At 45.4% G+C, this 20,512-nt stretch overlaps 1 protein-coding gene across 1 annotated transcript in view; it reads left to right on the forward strand.

Annotated features, from left to right (window-relative positions):
- Window positions 1-18,835, forward strand: part of SLC17A9 (solute carrier family 17 member 9) — a 35,543-nt gene extending 16,708 nt beyond the window's left edge. The window contains exons 3-13 of the mRNA XM_054981033.1: window positions 1,665-1,804; window positions 3,882-3,981; window positions 5,729-5,859; window positions 7,401-7,497; window positions 8,527-8,623; window positions 9,913-10,000; window positions 13,266-13,300; window positions 14,936-15,051; window positions 16,061-16,116; window positions 16,858-16,887; window positions 17,040-18,835. Coding sequence (XP_054837008.1) covers window positions 1,665-1,804; window positions 3,882-3,981; window positions 5,729-5,859; window positions 7,401-7,497; window positions 8,527-8,623; window positions 9,913-10,000; window positions 13,266-13,300; window positions 14,936-15,051; window positions 16,061-16,116; window positions 16,858-16,887; window positions 17,040-17,203 — 1,054 coding nt within the window. The 3' untranslated portion in view covers window positions 17,204-18,835. The remainder of the gene's footprint in view (window positions 1-1,664; window positions 1,805-3,881; window positions 3,982-5,728; window positions 5,860-7,400; window positions 7,498-8,526; window positions 8,624-9,912; window positions 10,001-13,265; window positions 13,301-14,935; window positions 15,052-16,060; window positions 16,117-16,857; window positions 16,888-17,039) is intronic.
- Window positions 18,836-20,512: the final 1,677 nt, after the last annotated feature.

The following is a 20,512-nucleotide window of genomic DNA, read 5'->3' on the forward strand; positions in this document are numbered from 1 at the left end:
GGGGAGTTTTTTAAAGTTTAAATCGCCCTCGGCAAAAATGGTCACATGGCCGGTGGCCCCACCCCCTGATCTCCAGACAGAGGGGAGTTTAGATCGCCCTCTGCAGTGCCAGCGGCGTGGAGGGCGATCTAAACTCCCCTTTGTCTGGAGATCAGGGGGCAGGGCCAGCAGCCATGTGACCATTTTCAAGAGGGGATGGAACTGAAAAAAAGCCCTGGCTACCCCTCTGGTGATGATTCAGTACTTTTGTTCAACCCTCTAGAGGTTCTGGCTGAGATTGCTCCTGTGTTCTTCAACTGGCCAGCGTAAGGCCTGGGGAAATATGATCCACCCCCTCCAAAGAGGCCACAGAGAAGGCTCCTGTAGCACTGGATGTTCGATCATCGCTTTGTTTGCTAGGCATCAAACAGTAAATCTCTGCAGCTTTTGGCTGTCAAATGCTAAAAACCCTTGCATCAAGTAACTATCAAACAATTACAAGTTTCCATTGTATGTCAACTGTCAAAGGAGAAATACTATTAGATGTCAACTGTCAAATACTGCCTTGAAATCTGTCCACAATCTGAACGTTTACTCTGGGATTTTAATGATCCCGTATCAAATTTCAATTATTTAATAAGCGACTCAAAGTGTCTTCTGATAGACCTGCTAAAATCAGAGGCCTGTTTTCACTTTGCAGCAAAGAAAATCCAGTTAACTGCCCCCCCCCCCCCGAAAAAACCTGTTAGGGTCTTCCTGGGAGGCTCTGTTGTGGTCTTTTTGTGGTGATCAAGTTGTTGAGCTCCCTCCCCAGAGATTTTCGCCCGACATCAAATTTACTAGCTTTTAGATGCCAGGTGAAGGCTCTGAAAGAAAAAAAAATTGCTGAGGTCATTTTTTATGTACGACAGACTTACTGATTTTTAGCAGATTTCTTTTGGGCTCTCAAGGGATTATCAGGGGAGGTAATGTCTCTGTCTTTCTAACTCTCTGGTTTGTCCCCCTCTGAAACCTGGCGAAAGGGACAGTGCTGAGTCCTCCTTTTCTAACACAACTCTCACGCTGCCAGGGCCGGCGCTTCCATTGAGGCAGGTCCGGCAACCACCTCCAGCGCTGAGGCACCAGAGGGGGCGCCAGAGGTGAGGGCGCACACTGTGGAGCTGGCGGCAGCAGCTCATGGGCGGCTGAACAGGAAGGATGGGAAGCCACCCACGCGCCACCCTGACCACCTGCCACGCCTGGTCCACAGCTACTGCAGCCTCCCTGCCCTCCCGCACTGCCACCGCTGCCAGCACGCACCCCCGGCCGGGAGCAGCAGCCACGGGCCAGGCGTGGCAGGCTTCCAGGGTGGCGCGCAGAGCAATGGAGTAGGAGGGCTGGGAGGACACACGCGCACCTCCCCAGCCACCCGCTGTGCCTGGCTGGGAGCACACGCCAGCAGCGGCAGCGCAGGACAGTCTGAGCGGGCAGCCCTCCCGCCCAGCTGCCCACTGCCCCGCATGTGCTTTGTGTGTGCACATGTTGTGTGTACAAGAGCAGACCGGAAGCGGTCCCCTGGCGCCGGCCCTGCATGCTGCACCAATCCTCTTTATCTCACTGAGGCACTGCTTCCTGCATCCCAGCACCAACTCAGAAGGGTGGGAAGCCCCTTTGTGGACATGCCCTGATTCTCTTCTGTCTTCTAGGATAGGAGGAGAGAAAGTGCTCCTCCTCTCCGCGTCGGCCTGGGGGTCCATTACTGCCCTCACCCCTCTGCTCATCTACCTCGGCTCTGCCCACCTCATTCTTATGACCATCTCCCGGTTCCTCATGGGGCTCTTGCAAGGTAAGACGATCTGCTTGGGCAGGAGGCCAGTTATGAACACATGAAGCTGCCTCACACTGAGTCCGAGCCTTGGGCCATCACCGTTGGTATTGTCTACTTAGGCTGGCAGCTGCTCTCCAGGGTCTCAGGTAGAAGTCTTTCATATCACCCGGAGATGCCCGGGATTGAACTTGGGACCTTCTGCATGCCAAGCAGATGCTCTACCTCTGAGCCACCACAGCCCCTCACAATTTACGGCAATTTATCTCATTTTATGGCAGAGAAGGATTCTCTGGTGCCAACAACACTGTCAAGAAGATGTAAAAAAGATGGTGGCTGCTCAGATGACCCCTTTCCCAAGACAGACTAAAACAACAAGTGTCCAAAATCAAAACTAATGAAACCAAATAAAATAAAATAACAACATTCGATTTATATACCATCCTTCAGGTCCACTTAATGCCCACTCAGAGTGGTTTACAAAGTATGTTATTATGTTCACATTCCTTATAGCAGTTACAGGGAAAGTTGTCAGCAAAAGAATGTTAACCAACAGTACAACTTCTCTAGGAAATCAGTAATGCGGTCCTGTGCAGATTGTGGGGTTAAACTGGAGAAACTCTGCATAGAATTGTACTGTAATGTCCATTTACCTCTGAGGAAAGCCTTAAGCAAGATCCTCGGACCCAAAAGTGCTGAAGTCCCTTTCCTAATACAGCAAGAATCTCAAAAATCTATGTTCAAATATTCAGAATGAGGACCAACCATTCATCATAGGATACTAACTGATTTGCATGTACGTATTCCCAGGGGTCATTTTGTAGAAAAAGAGCTGGAGGAACTCATTAGCATATGCTACACCCCTTGCCATCACCTGAAGTGTGTCATTAGCATAACTGATTTGTATATGCCACACCCCCTGACATCACCTATCCTGGCTGTTTTGGACCCAATCCTGGCCATTCAGGGCTGAAATTGGGCCCAAAATGGCAAAAAGGGGCTGAAAATGACCAAAAAGGGGCCCAAAATGGTCAGGATTGGGCCGCTGCTGAGTGAGAGAGTGATCCACCACCCGTCAGAGGCCCGATCTGGGCCGTTTCAGCCCCAATCCAGGCTGAAACGAGCCCAAAATGGCCGAGAGTCAGGTGGGCGGGGCCACCTGACATGTGACCTCTTTGGGGGAACTGCTGGAACTGTGTTCCTGCGCATTCCCCCTCGAAATGGGCCATGCATATTCCATTGGTATGTGTATTAATACAGTCATACAACTTTTTGTGTGCTCTCATATTCTTTTTCAAACAGATCTTGTAGCATCCAAAAATAAAAAGGCAACAGTCCATAGATTTGCTGAATGCGTTCACACCAATGAAAGTGAAATGTTTTGTGTTAGAGCATATCTGAGAATCTTCCCTGACTGAAGGAACTACCCAATGTGTCTCATTGAATGTGCATTACTGAATGTTACCGAAATCAGCTTTGTTCTCCTTTTCAAAATACATTTCCAAAGTGCTTTCCAGTGAAAATCTAAACGAAGAATTTTCTTTACAGTACAATCAAAAACGTACTAAAACAAGTGTCCAAAATTAAAGCCAGTAAAACCAAATAAAATAGTATGTTCACAACCATTACAACAGTTACAGGGAAAGTTGTCAGCAAAAGAATGTTATCAAACCGTACAACTTCTCTGGGGTGATGGAGAATGACCTCAAGTCATAGCTGACTTATGGCAACCCCTGATGGAGTTTTCAAGGCAAGAGACTAACGCAGGTGGTTTGCCATTTCCTGTTTCAGGAACCCTTGTCTTTGTGAGAGGTCTCCCATCCAATTACTAATCAAGGCTGACCCTGCTTAGCTTCTGAGACCTGACAAGATCAGGCTTATCTGGGCTATCCAGATCAGGGCAACTTCTTGTAGAAATCAATAATGCAGTCCTGTGCAGATTTGGGGGTTAAATTAGAGTAACTCTGCAAAGAACTGTGCTGTAATGTCCATTTACCTCTGTGGAAAGCCTTAAGCAAGATCCTCGGACCCAAAAGTGCTGTATGATGCTTGAAGTCCCTGCCCATAACCCCTTTCTGATTCTTTCTTCTTTTCTTAGGGGTTTTCTTTCCTGCTCTGGCCAGTTTGTTTTCTCAGAAAGTGCGGGAGAGTGAAAGGGCATTCACCTATAGCACAGTAGGAACAGGATCTCAAGTTGGGTGAGTTTCCTTGAGCAGATAGCACGGCTGTAAAGATATATGGGACAAATGCTACACGAGCAATCTTTTCTTTCCGAGACTGCCTTGACCGAGTAACAGACAGAATTCTTGGTTTTCTGCGGACTTCACCACACATTACCTTTTCCCTAGGGATGTTCCCAGGTCGGGTGGAGAGGTGTGTTTTGCAATTCTGTGTGTCCCAGGCATATGGGGCACCCTATTTGGATTGGGACCATTATACACAGAGAGAAGGGGCTTAGCCCTGTTCTCTTGTGCCGTTTTCCTGACCTGGGCCGTTTCCACACTACTTACCTTCATCCGGAACGCCGTGGAACGTCACAAAAAAACTGCAGAAGATAGCGTCTTCTTGCGCGAGTTTTGCGCGATGTCACACAAAATTCGCGCGAGAAGACACTATCTTCCGTGGTTTTTTGGCGACATTCTGCAGCATTCCAGATGTTGCGCAAAACTCGTGCGAGAAGACACTATCTTCCGTGTTTTTTTCGCAGCATTCCGCGGCGTTCCGGATGAAGGTAAGTAGTGTGGAAACAGCCCTGGAAGGTTCCTGGGTTGTACTGTTGACTCCATTAGGGGGCTGTATGTGTGTTGATAAGCTGCACATTGCAATCTACAGCAGGGCAAATAGCATCCACCAGGGCCATTTCAGGTCAGAAAAACTACACGGAAGGAAGGATTAAGCCCTATCTCTGTGCAGCACAGCCCTGATCTGAATTGGGACACACATCTATATGGGAAGTGCAGAACTTAAGAACGTAACTCTCAACTTGACCGGGAAATGTGCCTGGAGGAAATGGAATGTGTCGTTTGGTGAAGAACCTGTGATGATTTTGGACTACAGTCTACATGTCTGAATTTTTATAAAGAAAATTTCTGATAAGCTGGCATAGTATAGCGGTTAGAGTGTTGGACTGGGTTCAAATCTCAGCTCTGCTGTGCACCCAATCTTGGACCCACTGCAATCTTTCAGCCTAACCCACCTCACAAAATTGTTGCTGTGAAGATAAAATGAAGAGAAGAGAACAGTACGAAAAAGTGCCTTTGAGTCCTGATCAATAAATTTTTAAAAACAATCATGTTAATTGTGACAAATATGCAGGGTCTACTTTTTGGGGGGGTGGGGGGCAGAGTGCATTTATGTTTAGATTGGCTTCTTGTTCCACCTGTGAAAAATATCCATTTGTGCCTCCCATCCATATGGGAATCAGATATCGCTTCTCCTGCCACCATTTATTTAACTTTGCCAACTCTGATTTGGGATAGTGGAGATTTGGAGGGTGGAACCAGGGTTAGGTGGAGTGGGGGTGGGGCTCAGCGAAATATAATGCCGTAGAGTCCACACTCCAAAGCAGCTACTTTCTCCAGGAGAACCGATCTCTTTGGACTTGAGATCTGTTGCAATTCTGGGAGCTATCCAGGCTCCACCTGGAAGATGGCAACTCTACCGTTACTGCTTGTAGAAAAATAACACCACAAACTGATTTCATTCCTTCTTTGTCTCCTTTTCACTGTGTACTAAAGGTGGTGTATAAATAATAGAAAGGCACAGTAAACCTAACTTAATCGTCCTTCTATCCAACAAAGCCAACACAAGCAAATAATTCAGTCTCGTTATTGTGAGTGGATGTGTGTGGTCTGGGCTGTCCGTGTCAATCTCCTTCTTGCTTCTTTCTCGTTTCTTTGTCTGCTGATAGAATGGCAAATGTCCTAAACCTTTCTTCCCTTCCAGGACACTGGTGATGGGTGGAGCAGGATCCGTCCTCCTGGAGTGGTATGGATGGGAAAGCGTCTTCTATTTCTCAGGCCTGCTCACGTTGCTTTGGGTCTACTGCATGTGCAAATATCTCCTGAATGAAAAAGGTGCGTCACGCTGTTCCTACTGCTGAAACAAACCTGTTTCTTAGTGGTTGGTTTTCCTGAAGCCTACAGTGTGGTTCCAATGCCAATTGCCCTCATTGATAGGGCTGCCAGCTCTGGGTTGGGAAATACCTGGAGATACCTGGAGGAGGTGGAGCCTCGGGAGGGTGGGGCTTGGGGAGGGGCTGGAGCTCAGTGGGTTTTCAATCTTTGCAAATTTGCATGTATATATCTATTACATGTTTATTGAAATATCTTTGATATTGAGTGTTCAAATTCAAACTGTGTAATCCGCCTTGAGTCTCAGTGAGAAAAATGGACTATAAATAATGTAAATAAAATAAAATAAAAATAACATCATAGAGTCCATCCCCCAAAACAGCCATTTTCTCCAGGGAAACTGATCTCTGTCTTCTGGAGATCAGATGGAGAATGGAGACACTTCACTGGAGAATCTGTTTGGAAACGGCACGTTCTTGAAAAAGAATTTTCTGGAAATGAGGTGGTCAGTCAAGCTGGCTCCTCATCGAAAGGAGCCGTGGAAAACGTCCTTTTCTCCCTTAAAAGCAAGAAAAGAAAGAAGTTGCACTTTAGTCACTTTATTGGACTCTTGGACTTACCTGTCATTTATATTTCAAGTCAATGAATGGTGCTTATTTATAGGGTTTTTATCTCCATTGAGTGTATTTATTATGCTCAAATATTTATATTGTTCATCCTGAACGGTGACACTGTAATTGGCTGCAAAGCTGAATGAATATAACTGAATAGTTTCTGTATGGTATAAGCTATTGTATTAATTCTTGTATATATAGCCTTAAATGTAACTAGTTAGTTATGGAGGGGATTCCTGTTTTTCTAGCTTATTGCAGTAACTCCCACCTACAGAGCGGCAACCCTCCTGAGGACTAGAAGATTGACAGTGCAATCCTAAAAAGAGTTACACTAGTCTACGTCAATTGAAATCAGTGATCTTAAACAGGGTTAACTCTGTTTAGGATTGCACTGTAAGTTGTTCCAAAAGTCTCAATTATGAAAATAAAAGTCTAGGAAACAAACAAAAAAAGCCAATATGGAAACAAAGGTTTGTAGGGTGTGAAATTTCAGTCCCTACCAGGTTTGGAGACAAAGTGTTCTCACGGGAAGTTCTTCGGCCCAACTGACTTGACCCCAGACTACTGACTTTCAGCTGTCTTCCGTTATCTGGGCTCTCTGACAAAATCCCCAACTGCAATCTGGTGGTACCACCACAGGTTTATCATCTTGGTCCAAATGAGGCCAGTTTTCTTGATATTTCCTTGGCAGTGTGGCTGTCTAGGCCGGAGGGTGTCTGCAGTTTCTCCCTGCTGATCCTTCTGGCAGGCAACCTCTGAGTTCCTGGTTAGAGGCAGGTCTGCAGAGATGAAGCGCTAAAAGAGAACTGTGACCATTTTATACACCATCAAAGAGATAAAAACATAACTCTGCGCATAAACACACCTGGGCATGAGCACAGTAAATACTATCCATCGTGAGCTTAGATGTGTTTTGTTTCCTGTGTGCAGAACTCATCATCCCATTAGAAGACATAGCCAAGGGCCTCTCCTTATCGAAACAGTCCAAAGTGCCTTGGAAACAGTTATTTAAAAAGCCCCCTGTTTGGTAAGTCGTAATCACGGTTACAGCTGCAGTTTCCCCAGTTCTTGCATTTCACAAAGTTTGTTTTCTCTTATGATGCATTTTGCTTCTTTTCAGCCCTAATCAAAGATGGCGGTCAGAAATGAGGAGGTTCTGATAGCCAGTCCAGAATCCTAAGATTTTTTTGATTTAATTTATAAAGATAGCTTCCTAGCTCATGTGGTAACTCCAGAAAGCTTGAAAAACCTAGGTGGAAGATTAGTTCCTAAGGATCCCTTCCACTAACTGTGGCGCTTACCCCTGATGCAAAGAGCCTTCCCCATCACAATACCATTAGTGGGACCGGCATGGTTGCCAACCTCCAGATGAGGCCTGGAGATCTTCCAGAATTACACTTGATTTCTGGACTACAGACATCAGCTCCCTTGGAGAAAATGGCCACTTTGGAGGGTGGGCTTTATGGAATTATATACACCGGTGTGGTCCTTCTGCTCCCCAAACTCTGCCCTCCTCAGGTTCCACCCCCAGATCTCCAGGATTTTCACAACTTAGAGCAAAGCTACAAGAGACAAATTACACAAGAAGGAGCACGTGAAGGGAGTCGCAATGTTAGCTGGGAAGCTGAGTTTTAAAAGGGATTGGAAGGCTTTGTCAGTTTCCCCTTTCTACAGAGCAGGGAAGATCCCTGCTCAGAGGGTTTGTTAATTTCCTCTTTGCCTCCCAAAGGCCCTGTCAGTTTCACCTCCCCTTCTAAGAGGCAAAGAGGAAATTAACAAACCCTTTGAGCCCTGATCTCCTGGCTCAGTAGAGAGAGGAAAGCCTTCCAACCTCTTTTAAAAGAGCTCTTAGAGCTTAGCTGTTAGAGTTGGCAGCCATAACAGCAGGGCTGTGAAATTCGTCCTAGTGATAGTACCAGTTCCAATGATATGGGGTTGAACTTTCACTCTCTGCATGATTATATACCGCCCCCCACCCCCATCTCTTCCCTCTAGCTTGGGTTACATTGCTGACCTGCCATATCTATTGATTCATTCTCCTGTTGTGTATTATCAGGGCTGTAATAGTAGCTCAGCTATCTGCAGCAAGTACCTTTTTCACCCTGCTCTCTTGGCTGCCGACGTTCTTCAAGGAAACATTCCCTGATTCGAAAGTAAGTCCATGTTGCATCAGAGAGAGGAGAGAAGTGAAAGTAAAGTGCAGCAAAGTCCACCAAGTATAGATGTGGCTTCCTGCTTTAATTTAGGGTTTTTCTACCAGCCCCTTTACCGATCCTTCTCTTTTGGAAAAAAAACTGTTCCTGGAGAAAGGGTGATGAAGAGCAAGGGGGAGCCTTCCTTCCTTCCTTCCTTCCTTCCTTCCTTCCTTCACCAGCTTTGACTATTCCCTCTCCACCTGTGACAAAAAGTAAAACTCAAAAGATCTTTCAGGGACAAGGTGCAGAGTGTCTTCAAAACAGCTTCCTCTGTGTGCTGATTTCTCTGATTGAGGTGTTGGCATTTTATCTTAACTGCTGGAATTTAAAGAGGAGGATAAACACTGGATACATACAAACAATATTCATTTATGACTGTGTTAGGTTCAGGGCACGCTTGTATTTTTATATAAAATCATGTCGCCGTTGAGTTCTGTATCCTTCTACAGAAGTGCTGGCAACATTAGACAGAGCAGTCAATTAAGTGTTTGTCTCTCATGATTTGCACAAGAAGGTTTGTCTACTCTACACCTTGCAAGTTGCTTAATAAATGCAAACTCTTTTGGGTGAAAGCCTGAGTATGGTAAAACTGCACCACCTACTGATCACATATGCAAATTACAAGTGAACTCTTGTACAAATCAATATCGAATCTTCATACTGGTGGGTTTCACAGCATTCGTTGAGACGAAGAAAAGCTAACAAATTTGGTATTTATTTTCAAATTGCAATAGTGCTTTCTTAGGGGCGGGTTATAAATCTAAACAACAACAACAACAACAACATTGTAATAAGAGGCACCATAGCAAAGTGGCTAGAGTGTTGGACTTCTGCTATTGATCATTTCTAATTATTGTGCTCCATTTGTGTAATTTGTTACACAAAATGCCATTTAACTGAAAACAGTAGAAAATTTGGTAGAACCCCAAGGTCTGACAAAAGCAGATTTCATCCGTTTGCAAATTATACAGCCTTTGGGTTTAAAAAGAAAAAAGAACGATGCTACAGTGTTGGACTGGGATTTTGGAGACCTGCGTTCAAATTCCCACTCTGCCTGGAATCTTAGTAAGGTGACTTTGAGCCCGTCACTCCCTCTTAGTCTGGCCTGCCTCACAGGGTTGTTGTGATGATAAAATGAATAAGCCACACTGCCCTGAGCTCCTTGGAAAGTAAGTAGGACAAAACCAGGACTTTTGTTTAAAGTAAAGTACTTGTGATTGTTCTGTGTTTTTCTTTACTCCTTTCAGGGGTGGATATTTAACGTCATTCCGTGGCTGGTGGCAATTCCATCAAGTCTCTTCAGTGGATTCCTTTCCGATCAGTTTATCAGTCAAGGTAATTTGTCCTTCTGCTCTTTACTAGTTCAATATGGCAGCATGGGAGGCAGCAGAAATTCAACAGGTGCGGTTTTCTTCTGGAATAAGGGAATGGTATTATTTTCCCAATGACAAAGAGGCGAACTATTGAGTGGTGGTTAGTGTGCTAGACTAGACCCAGGTTCAAATCTTGCACTTGGCTGTAAGGCTCATAGAAACTATAATCAAAGTTTGGGCTTATTAGGCGCATAGAGGAACAAAGCCTGCTGAGGGAAAATCAGCATGGCTTCTGCTAAGGCCTGCCCACCGACCTTCCAAGCCCCCCCCAGGCCCCACCTCCAAATTCTGCAGGAATTTCCCTACCCAGAGCTGGCAAGCCTAATTGTGTTACTCATGCATATATAAAGCAACAAATTAATACACGTTTTAAGAGTGTGTTTCTTTAAATATAGCTATGGCTTTGTGGAAGAACACCAGATTTGCCTTCAGCTTGTCCTAGGCTTGATCCCTAGAATGGCCAACTAAAAGATTTTCAGTATCACACATCAGGAAAGACCCCTTTCTTCCTCAAAAGAATGACTAAGTAATACTGAGCTAGTTGAACCAATGGTCCGACTTTGGTAGGGTGAAAACTTGGGAGGGGGAGTCATTTGCACTGCACTTTGAGACTACACCAGGGTCTCCTTCCTGCTTAGACCCCCTTCTTAGTGGTAACTAACAGATAGGGCTGCCAGAAGGCCTGGAGAAAATATCCTGACCCTTTAATAAGAGGCACCATGCAAGGGAATCGGGCCGTCGAAGCTTTTCGTGGAATGGAGATTAAATAAAATCACTGGGTAAAAAGATGTCATTACACCTGTGTTTAAGGTACATGGTATTTTTTCTCCAGGCAGTTGGTAGCCCTGCTAACAGGACTTGACTGAGAAGAAACAGAATATGTTTCTGTTCTGGAGGTGCTCAGATTGTCTGGTCTCAGCACATTATGAGTTCAGCCCTCACACATGCGTGCTCATTAAGTAAAAAGTTTGTTTTAGAAAAATATATATCTTATTTATTTATTTATTTTATCACATTTCTAGACCGCCCTCCCCATCAGATGGGCTCAGGGTGGTTTAACAACAGTTTAAAACAGTAAAAACATTATAAAAACATTAAAACATTATATCAAAACAATTAAAATTGGCGGGTATAAAATATTGAAATACAGCATTTTCCTGCATGGGTGGTGGAAGGTCTTCAGTGGTATGGCCGGTGAGAGGACAGCCTAGCCCCCACCAAATGCCTGGCGGAACATCTCTGTCTTGCAGGCCTGGCGGAAAGATAACAAATCCTGCTGGGCCCTAGTTTCCTTAGACAGAGAGTTCCACCAGGTCGGAGCCAGGACAAAAAAGGCCCTGGCTCTGGTAGAGGCCAGGCAGACCTCCCTGGGACCAGGGACCATCAGCAAGTGCTTAGTGGCTGATCGAAGCTACCTCCGGGGAACATATGGGGAGAGGCGGTCCCGAAGGTATGCTGGGCCCAGTCTGCATAGGGCTTTATAGGTCAGCACCACAACCTTGAACCAGGCCCAGTACTCAACCGGTAACCAGTGCAGCTGACGGAGGATAGGTGTTATATGAGCCATGATTGGTGCTCTGGCAACCACCCGTGCAGCTGCATTCTGAACCAGCTGCAGTTTCTGGATCAAGCCCAAGGGAAGCCCTGCGTAGAGTGAGTTGCAGTAGTCTAATCTGGAGGTGACTGTTGCCTGGATCACTGTTGTAAGGTCATGGGTCGATAAGTAGGGGACAAGTTGTCGAGCCTGTCTTAGATAGAAGAATGAGGATCAAACAACCGCTGCAACCTGTGCCTCCATAGACAAGGAAGCTTAAGTTCAGGCATGAAGGAACGGGATTGGTGTTTAGTCATTCTACTGTGGTTTCTATGTATGTAGACTTAATACATAAGTGCAAAGAATCACTTAATACATAAGTACAAAGAATGCAAAGAATCTCATTGCACCCCCCTGATAACCCGTAGTGGAATATCACTCTGTTTCGAGACTCAGTGTGCTGCAATGGTTAGAATGTCTGACTAAGATTTCAGACACCCAGGTTTGAATTCCAGCTCTGCCACAGAAGCTTGCTGATTGACCACTTTTGGAAAAACCTCCATAGGTGGGCTCTCCTTCTTTGGAAGTTTTTAAGCAGAGGCTAGATGGCCATCTGACAGCAATGCTGATTCTGTGAACCTGGGCAGCTCATGAGAGGGAGGGCAGAATGGGTTACATCAGTCCTTAGTTCTCGTGGCCCCTTCTTACATGCCCAGGGTAAGGCCGATTGCCACCTTGGGGTCAGGTAGCAATTTTCCACAGACCAGTTTGACTAGGGATCCTGATGGTGTTTTGTCATCTTCTGGGCATGGAGTAAGGGTCACTGTGTGTGTGTGGGGGGGGGAGGTATTTGTGAATTTTCTGCATTGTGCAGGGGGTTGGACTAGATGACCCTAGAGATCCCTTTGAACCTTATGATTCTATGATTCTGTGATCAATCACACACTCTTAGCCTAACCTATGAGTCTCTCTACACAAGATATCTTATATGAGGACGCTCAAGTGAAAGATCTTACACTTGTTCTCCCATTGTGGATACACATGCACTGCTAGGAAGACAGAGTACACTTGACTATAAGACCACACAGAAAATCAGTAACTTGCGCATCCCTGTGTAAGATGTAGAGAGACTCTATGAGCCAAACTACGAGAGACGAATTACACGAGGAGGAGCATGTGAAGGAAATCACAATGTTAGCTGGGAAGCTGAGTTTTAAAAGAGATCGGAAGGCTTTGTCAATTTCCCCTCTCTACAGAGCCAGGGAAGATCACTCCTCAGAAGGTTTATTTCCTCTTCACCTCTTAGAAGGGGAGGTGAAACTGACAGAGTCTTCCAGAGGCAAAGAGGAAAATAACAAACCCTCTGAGCAGGGATCTTCCCTGGCTCTGTAGAGAGGGGAAATTGTCAAAGCCGGCCGATCTCTTTTAAAACTCAGCTTCCCGGCTAACATTGCGACTCCCTTTGTGTGCTTCTCCTCGTGTAATTCATCCCTTGCAGCTTAGCTCTGTGTCACAGCATTGTTGTGAGGATAAAATAGAGGAGAGAAGAATGATGAAACCTGATTTGGGGAGAGAGGTGGGGTATAAATGAAGTAAAATAAAATAAGTAGCATCTTTGGAGCCGGGCCTGTGCCTCATTTGTATTTCACATTGGATTGTTTTTCTGACAGTCTTTTTTTTTTTTTGCTTTCAGGATATAAAACAATCACCACTCGTAAGTTTATGCAGGTAAGGAAAAAACCCATGGTATGGATGTTTGGGGGAAGGGGACAGGAACCTATTTTCATGTATGGGAAGATCCGCAGGTGTTCTTAGTGTGAATGGACTGTTTATGACACTTGGGTCCAGGGAAACTGAGGCTGAAAGCACAGTCCAGCCATAAAACTCACTGGGTGACCTTGGGTCAATCACAGCCTGTAAGGAATGCCAAGCAGCTCTCAATGAAACTTCACTGCAAGAGTTTAAGTCTTTTGTTGATAAGTTGCTAGTTCATACACTTATTTATTTATTTATTTATTTCAAATTTGTATTCCGCCCTCCCCGCAAGCGGGCTCAGAGTGGATAACAACATATTAAAAATACAATTAAAATACAATTAAAAATTCATATTCATTAAAAACAACACATTTAAAACAAGATGGTGGACAGCCTTCACAGGGAGGGTTTTATACACCCCTTTTTTCCAGGACGGCGGAGGCCCAGCCTCAGCCATATGCCTGGCGGAACAACTCTGTCTTGCAGGCCTAGCGAAAAGGTAGTAAGTCCTGCCAGGCCCTGATTTCAGCAGACAGAGCATTCCACCAGGTGGGAGCCAGGACCGAAAAGGCCCTGGCTCTAGTCAAGGCTAGGCGGGCCTCCTTGGGGCCAGAGACCACCAACAGCTGTTTGTTCCCTGATTGGAGTGTCCTCTGGGGAATATATGGGGAGAGATGGTCCCGTAGATACGCGGATCCCAGTCCACACGAGGCCTTATAGGTCAATACCAGAACCTTGAATCTGATCCAGTACTCCACTGGCAACCAATGCAGCTCGCGTAAGAATGGTGTTGTATGCGCCTTATGCCACCCTTGCCTGGAATAGTGGTTACATGTACACATCAAATAGATATAGGCTTTTTTTTATTAAAGCAAAAAAAGGGGTACAGAAAAGAAGGGGAGAAAAGGGGACGAGCAGATGTGAAATTGTGTGCTACAAGGATTATTAAAATACAAAATACCAGAGTCATGACCTTTATAGATATTAAAATAACTGTTGAATATTTTTCCAGAATAAGCATCACATGCAAAGTTCAAACCTATTTCTACTTGTTATTCTAGTAATAATAAAGAGAGAAAAACAACTGTTAACGCGAACACTGCTTATTACTTAATATAACTGATTATCACAACCGTTGAGAGTCTTAATATAAAGTACTATTAGGATTTCTAACCTATTTCTACTCAATATTTTCATTTTACTTATACTTTATAGAACTGTACTAATGTTGACTTTTTGCCAGTGTTTTAATATTATAAAATCTATCATCTTTATATAACTAATTATCTTACAATCGAGTTATCAAATATATCACAGTGCAAACATTTTCAGATCTGCAGAACTAAAGCCTCTTATAAATTTTATCCATTATAGGCAAAGTAGCTTCCCCCATTTCTCTTCCAATTCTTTAATTGGCCTATTTATGTAATTCGTCAGATTTGCCATCACCGCCTATTCTGACATTTTGTCCTTCCCAATTTCCCTCGTTGGGCATTCTCCTTCTTTTGGTTTGCTTGCCCTCGCCACTCTTGCTGCTGTCAGCAAATATCGAAATAGTTCATGTAATGTTCTGTCCACATCGTCTAATCCTGATGTTGTTGCTTTTAGGTCGTTGGCTCTGGTGTGTCTAGTATTTTCGCCTTGTGCATCGGTCACACCTCCAGTTTCTGCAGAGCGGTTGTGTTTGCTTCCGCTTGCATAGGACTTCAGAGTTTTAACCACAGGTAAGGTGCATCAAAAGTCTCTCGTCCAGGGGTCATTTCGTAGAAAAAGAGCGGGAGGAACTCATTAGCATAACTTATTAGCATAACTCATTAGGTTATGCCACACCCCTTGACATCACCAGACGTGTGTCATTAGCATAACTCATTTGCATATGCTGCACCCCCTGACATCATCTACCCTGGCTGTTTCGGATCCAATCCTGACCATTCAGGGCCAAAATTGGGCCCGAAATGTCAAAAAGGGGCTGAAAATGGCTGAAAAGGGGCCCAAAATGGTCAGGATCGGGCTGCTGCTGAGTGGAAGAGTGATCCACCACCTGTCAGAGGCCCGATCCGAGCTGTTTCGGCCCCAATCCAGGACAAAACGGGCCCAAAATGGCCGAGAGTCAGGTGGACGGGGCCTCCTGACATGTGACCTCTTTGGGGAACTGCCGGAACTGCATTCCGGCACATTCCTCCTCAAAATGAGCCCTGCTCTCGTTTATGTAGAAAGCCTGCTGGATGTAGGTGTGCCAGTATGGTTTAGTGGGAAAGTTGATCTGTGTTCAAACCCCCTTTTTCACATCAAGTTTAGGCTTGGACAAGTCCTTGTCTCTTATCTTGACCCACCTCACAAGGTGGTTGTGGAGACGCAATGGGAAGGCTACTGGAAAGAGGAAATAGCTGATAAATAAGACATCTCTTCTTAATAATTGCCGCTGCCGCCACCACCACCCCACCTACATTGCCAGAGCCCCTGTCTTGCTTGTGGATGTTCCCATGTTTGCTTCCTGGCTCTCCAGTTAAAGGGTCTCCAGTTTCCAGTGTTGGGGTAAACCTTTCCTTACCTGAGACTTTGGATAGCTGCTGCTGCGAGTCAGAATGGGAGGTAGTGAGGCAGATCTACAACGAGTGGTCTGACTCGGTATAAGTTAGCTTTAGTTATCCTGTACTGTAGCTACTTTTTAAAGCCACAGTGCTGGCTGAATTAGCTTCTTCCCACACTTGTATCTTTCCTCTTCCTGAACAGCGGCATTGCAGTCAACGTGCAGGATTTGGCCCCGTCGTGCGCTGGCCTGTTGTTTGGTGAGTGTCGGTTATTTCCGTTTTTCGATGGGAGGAGCCAGGGCACGATGGTTGTGGCTGCTGGTGAGCTGCTACAGTTCCTGATCATCAGATGGGATAGACTTGAATAGACAGACCTCTGGGGCTTCAAATTGTGTCAGTTTTGGGGAGCACTAGTGACTGCTCTTGGCTGGGGAGGTTCAGGTAGAGGGAAGTTCAGAGGAGGCTTTGCTAAAAGAACGGGGTCTTCAAGCAGGACTTAACAGGTTGTGTGAGAGAGGACAAAACCATGTGAGAAGATGATCCAAAATGACTGGTAGAAATATAGGCTTTTATAGAGCAGAGAGATCAGCATACGGTTGTCGACTCCAGGTTGGGAAATTCCTGGAGGTTGGGGGTGGAGTCTGGGAAGGGGTGTGGTTTGGGAAGTGACCTCAGCTGGTTATAAGGCTATAGATGGAGAGGCGGTCCTGCAGATATGCTGGTCCCAGTCCGCTTAGGGCTTTACAGGTTAGTATCAAAACCTTGAATCTGATCCGGTACTCCGCTGGCAACCAATGCAGCTGACGCAGTATAGATGTTCTGTGTTCTCCAGTTGGCACTCCTGCAATAACACGTGCAGCTGCATTTTGGACCAGCTGCAACCTCCACACCAGACTCAAGGGAAGCCCTGCGTAGAGGGAGTTACCATAATCTAATCTAGAACAGATGTGGGATTAGAAGCATCCTATCTCTCTTGGTTTCTTTCCTTTCTTTCCACAGGTGTGGCAAACACTGGTGGAGCTTTATTAGGTAAGTTATTGCCCAGAAATTGGTTCCTCTCTCCAATAAACATCCACTATGTACACAGCAAATTGGATTAATAGGCAGGCATTCTGTTAACGTGAAACATTGGTAGAGAATTGCCCAAATTGCTGATCAGTTTTCTTTCTGTCTGTGCGCAGGTGTCGTCTGCGTGTACTTGGCTGGACATCTGATTGAAAGCACAGGTTCCTGGGTGTCTGTCTTCCATCTTGTGGCCACAGTGAATACCCTTGGACTTTGCACATTTCTGATCTTTGGAGAAGCCCACAGATTAGACACAGACTCTGTTTATGTAGATTTATAAACCCTTCTGTGGACTACATGTGCAAACCCCAGGACAAAGTCAGACTGGAAACACCGGCTTGTGTGAGACAGCAGCTGAATTTAAGCTGAACATGGCAATAATAGTATTGGCTATGGAATGAAGGAAACCCACATATTATCAGATTGGCTGTGAGGTCGTCTTGTGGTAGGGTTCTCATTCCCCTGTCTGGGGTAGGGGATCTCCTGATTGCACCCTTTCCCCCCTGTGGCAACTCACTTGGCTAGCAGGGGCGCACATTCCCTGGGGTGCCCCCTCTCTGGGTGGTGCATTGCACCCCTGGGCAGGGGATGTGCTCCCGCGCCATGACAGTGGCCCGCTCTTGGCGCTGCCACCAGTGCCGTGGCCCACTCTCACTGCCATCGCCGCCGCTGTTGTCACCCGCTCTCACTGCCACTGCCGCATGCTCTTGTCACTGCCACCATGGCCCCTTTGCATCAAACAAGAGTGGGCTGCGGCCGCAGTGGCGAGAGCAGTCTGTGCCAGCGAGGACAAGGGCCCCTTTGACCTGGGGGCGCCCTTTGACCCCCACATGATGATGTCACTCCAGGAAGTGACATCATCATGTGAGCCAGGAGCATGCGCACGCTGTGTGTACGCATGAAGAAAGAAGCCAGGGTAAGTGCCGGCTCCCAATGCCCCACGGGAGAGCCCAGGGTCTCCCGTCGAGGGACTCAAAGTCCCGGGCAACCCTATCTTGCAGCCTTCCTTTTAACTCAATGTTATTGTTGGGTGTGTGGACCATTTTTCTGGCAACTTGGAAGACCGTAAGACCTCCAAGTTACCTATGCTATAGGCCAGTTCAGGATCATTTTCTTCTGAAACAGTGTTTAAATTACAGACAGAGAACTCTCAAACAAAGTGTTTAAAATTCTTCCACCAAACTGCTGCTAATTAGTTGGTAGCTGTGACCATGTGGATCTAGGATTGTCAGCCTCTAGGAGGTGGTTGGAGATCTACCAGAATTACAACTGATCTCCAGACAACAGAGATCAGTTCCCCTGAAGAAAATGGCTGCTTTGGAGGGTGGACTCTGTGGCATTGTACCCTCCCTTCCCCAAATCTGCCCTCTCCAGGTTCCAACCCCCCCAAATCTCCAGGAATTTCCCAACCGGGACCTGCAACTCTCATGGATCCCAAAGATGATTTTCTTCTAGAAAGCTTAACATATTTTTGGAAGCCGTCTTAGACGTCCTCCAAAAAAGAGCTGAAGTTTGTACTGACCATTTTAATGTTCTGCTTCGGTGACCCTGAAGCTAAGCAGCCTAACTAAACATCCAAACCCAGTCTGAGTTTCCCCAAACATAACCACAAGAACTCCCAGTGTTTCTTAGTGCAATAATTCTTAGTTGATTTTTGGTGTTGCATGAAATCCTCATACAACACCAAATTTTTCACATGGCGGGGAGAACTTTATTTGTGGGGGAAATTGCACTCAAGTGCAACAGGGTAGAACTGTGGCTTGCTTCCTCTAACTCAGTACATGAAATGTTTTATGGACCATGTTGGGTCCATAAAGCATTTCATGCAGCATAAAAGCTTTGAGCCTCTTGCCCCCCCCCCCCACTCCTGCAGCAATGTCAGGCAACACAGAAGGGCTGTTTCCACACTGTTTACCTTTCCTTGAAACAACCCGGAACATCACGCAAAAAATGCGGAAGATCGTGTTTTCTTGCACGAGATTTGTGTGATGTCATGCAAATCTTGCGCAAGAAAACACGATCTTCTGCTTTTTTTGCGTGATGTTTTGGGTCGTTCCGAGGGAAGGTAAGCAGTGTGGAAACGGCCCCAATCGAGACTACAGCAGGCCCTGCTGGGAGAAAAAGACAGTTTGGCGCTCTGCTCCTACCCCAGAAGGACTTTTAAAAATGGGCTGGAGTAAGTGGAGAGAATCGCATTTTGAGAAATGTGACTCCAAAGGTACTCAACAGAACCCACCCACCCTTTTATTCACTTCCCAGATTGTCAGTTTGTACTTTTCACCAGCATTTATGAGAATGATCAAGGAACATTAAATCACCCTTGTGTGCCTTAGTGTTGTAGCTGTTGGAATAAACCAAAGCAGGATGTCTACAAGAAATGGACTGGAGGTCAGAACCAAATGCTCTGTTCGGTTGCTACCATGGCAGGGAGTCTGCCTTTGGTATCTTCTGAACATGTCACGTGCGCATGTGCCTCACCTCTCCATCAAGCACATTTCTCTTTACCCGGGCTTTTAATTGAAGTGCTCCCTCTTTTTAAAAGCTCGAGATGGGTAGCCGTGTTAGTGTCATGTCTGTACCCCTACATCCATGTAATTGTTCTAGGTGTTGAACTATTGCTAATACTGTGTCTTGATTTCAGTTTGTAAATGCTATAATCAACACTTTCATTTCTCTTTCTCAGCCTGAGAACATAGCTGTGTTCTCTCTTTCTTTGAAGCTCACCGAAGTGACCTTGCACTCTCTGAAATGTTGCCGTTTCTCTTATGCCTCTTTGTCCTGTCTAGCTGATGTATAAACTCCAGCAGAAGTTCCCAGACTCCTTCACGCGCAAACTTGTGGTTTTGGGAGGGGGGAAATAATTGAGTATTTAGAGCTGTACTTTTCTCACGTTTCTATTCCTATCAAGGAAGCGTGTACTGCTTGGAGGCTTTCTTGCCTCTGAGTAATTCTATGGACATGTATATGGAAAGATTGGATTTCTGAATAAAAACCATTTAACCAAGAGCTTGGACTTCTTGTTGTAATGGTACAGAGACCTGGTTACCATATCCTGTCATCCATAGCCTGACAGTCTGTCTGGAGCAGTAGAAAAGAGCAAGAGTCCAGTAGCACCTATAAGACTTAAAAAATTTGAGGTAAGGTATGAGCTTTCATGAGTCGCAGCTCACTTCTTCAGATACCACTGAAAAAGTGAGCTGTGACTCACGAAAGCTCATACCCTACCACAAATTTTGTTAGTCTTATAGGTGCTACAGGACTCTTGCGCTTTTTAAAAGCTATTGTGATTTGCTTCTAGCCTATGAGCTGTTACATGGATATCATTTTTAGCATGCTTAATGCTTTTTTTTGTGTGTGTGTGTCTTTGTCTTAATTGTATATAATTTTATAATATTTGAACATTGTACAGTTCTTTTAAAAACTGTATTTATTTCTTTTGACTAGGTGAGCTGCCTCATGCAGATCTCTGGAGAGGCGGCATACAGATTTTCTAAATAAGGAAATGTTATTTTATCTGTGTTTTTTCTAAAGTTATTTTTAATGCTGTGAGCTGCCTTGTGGATCATAAAGATGGAAAGGTGGGGAAGAT

Source organism: Eublepharis macularius, chromosome 5 (assembly GCF_028583425.1).
Source record: "Eublepharis macularius isolate TG4126 chromosome 5, MPM_Emac_v1.0, whole genome shotgun sequence".
Taxonomy (NCBI): Eukaryota; Metazoa; Chordata; class Lepidosauria; order Squamata; family Eublepharidae; genus Eublepharis; species Eublepharis macularius.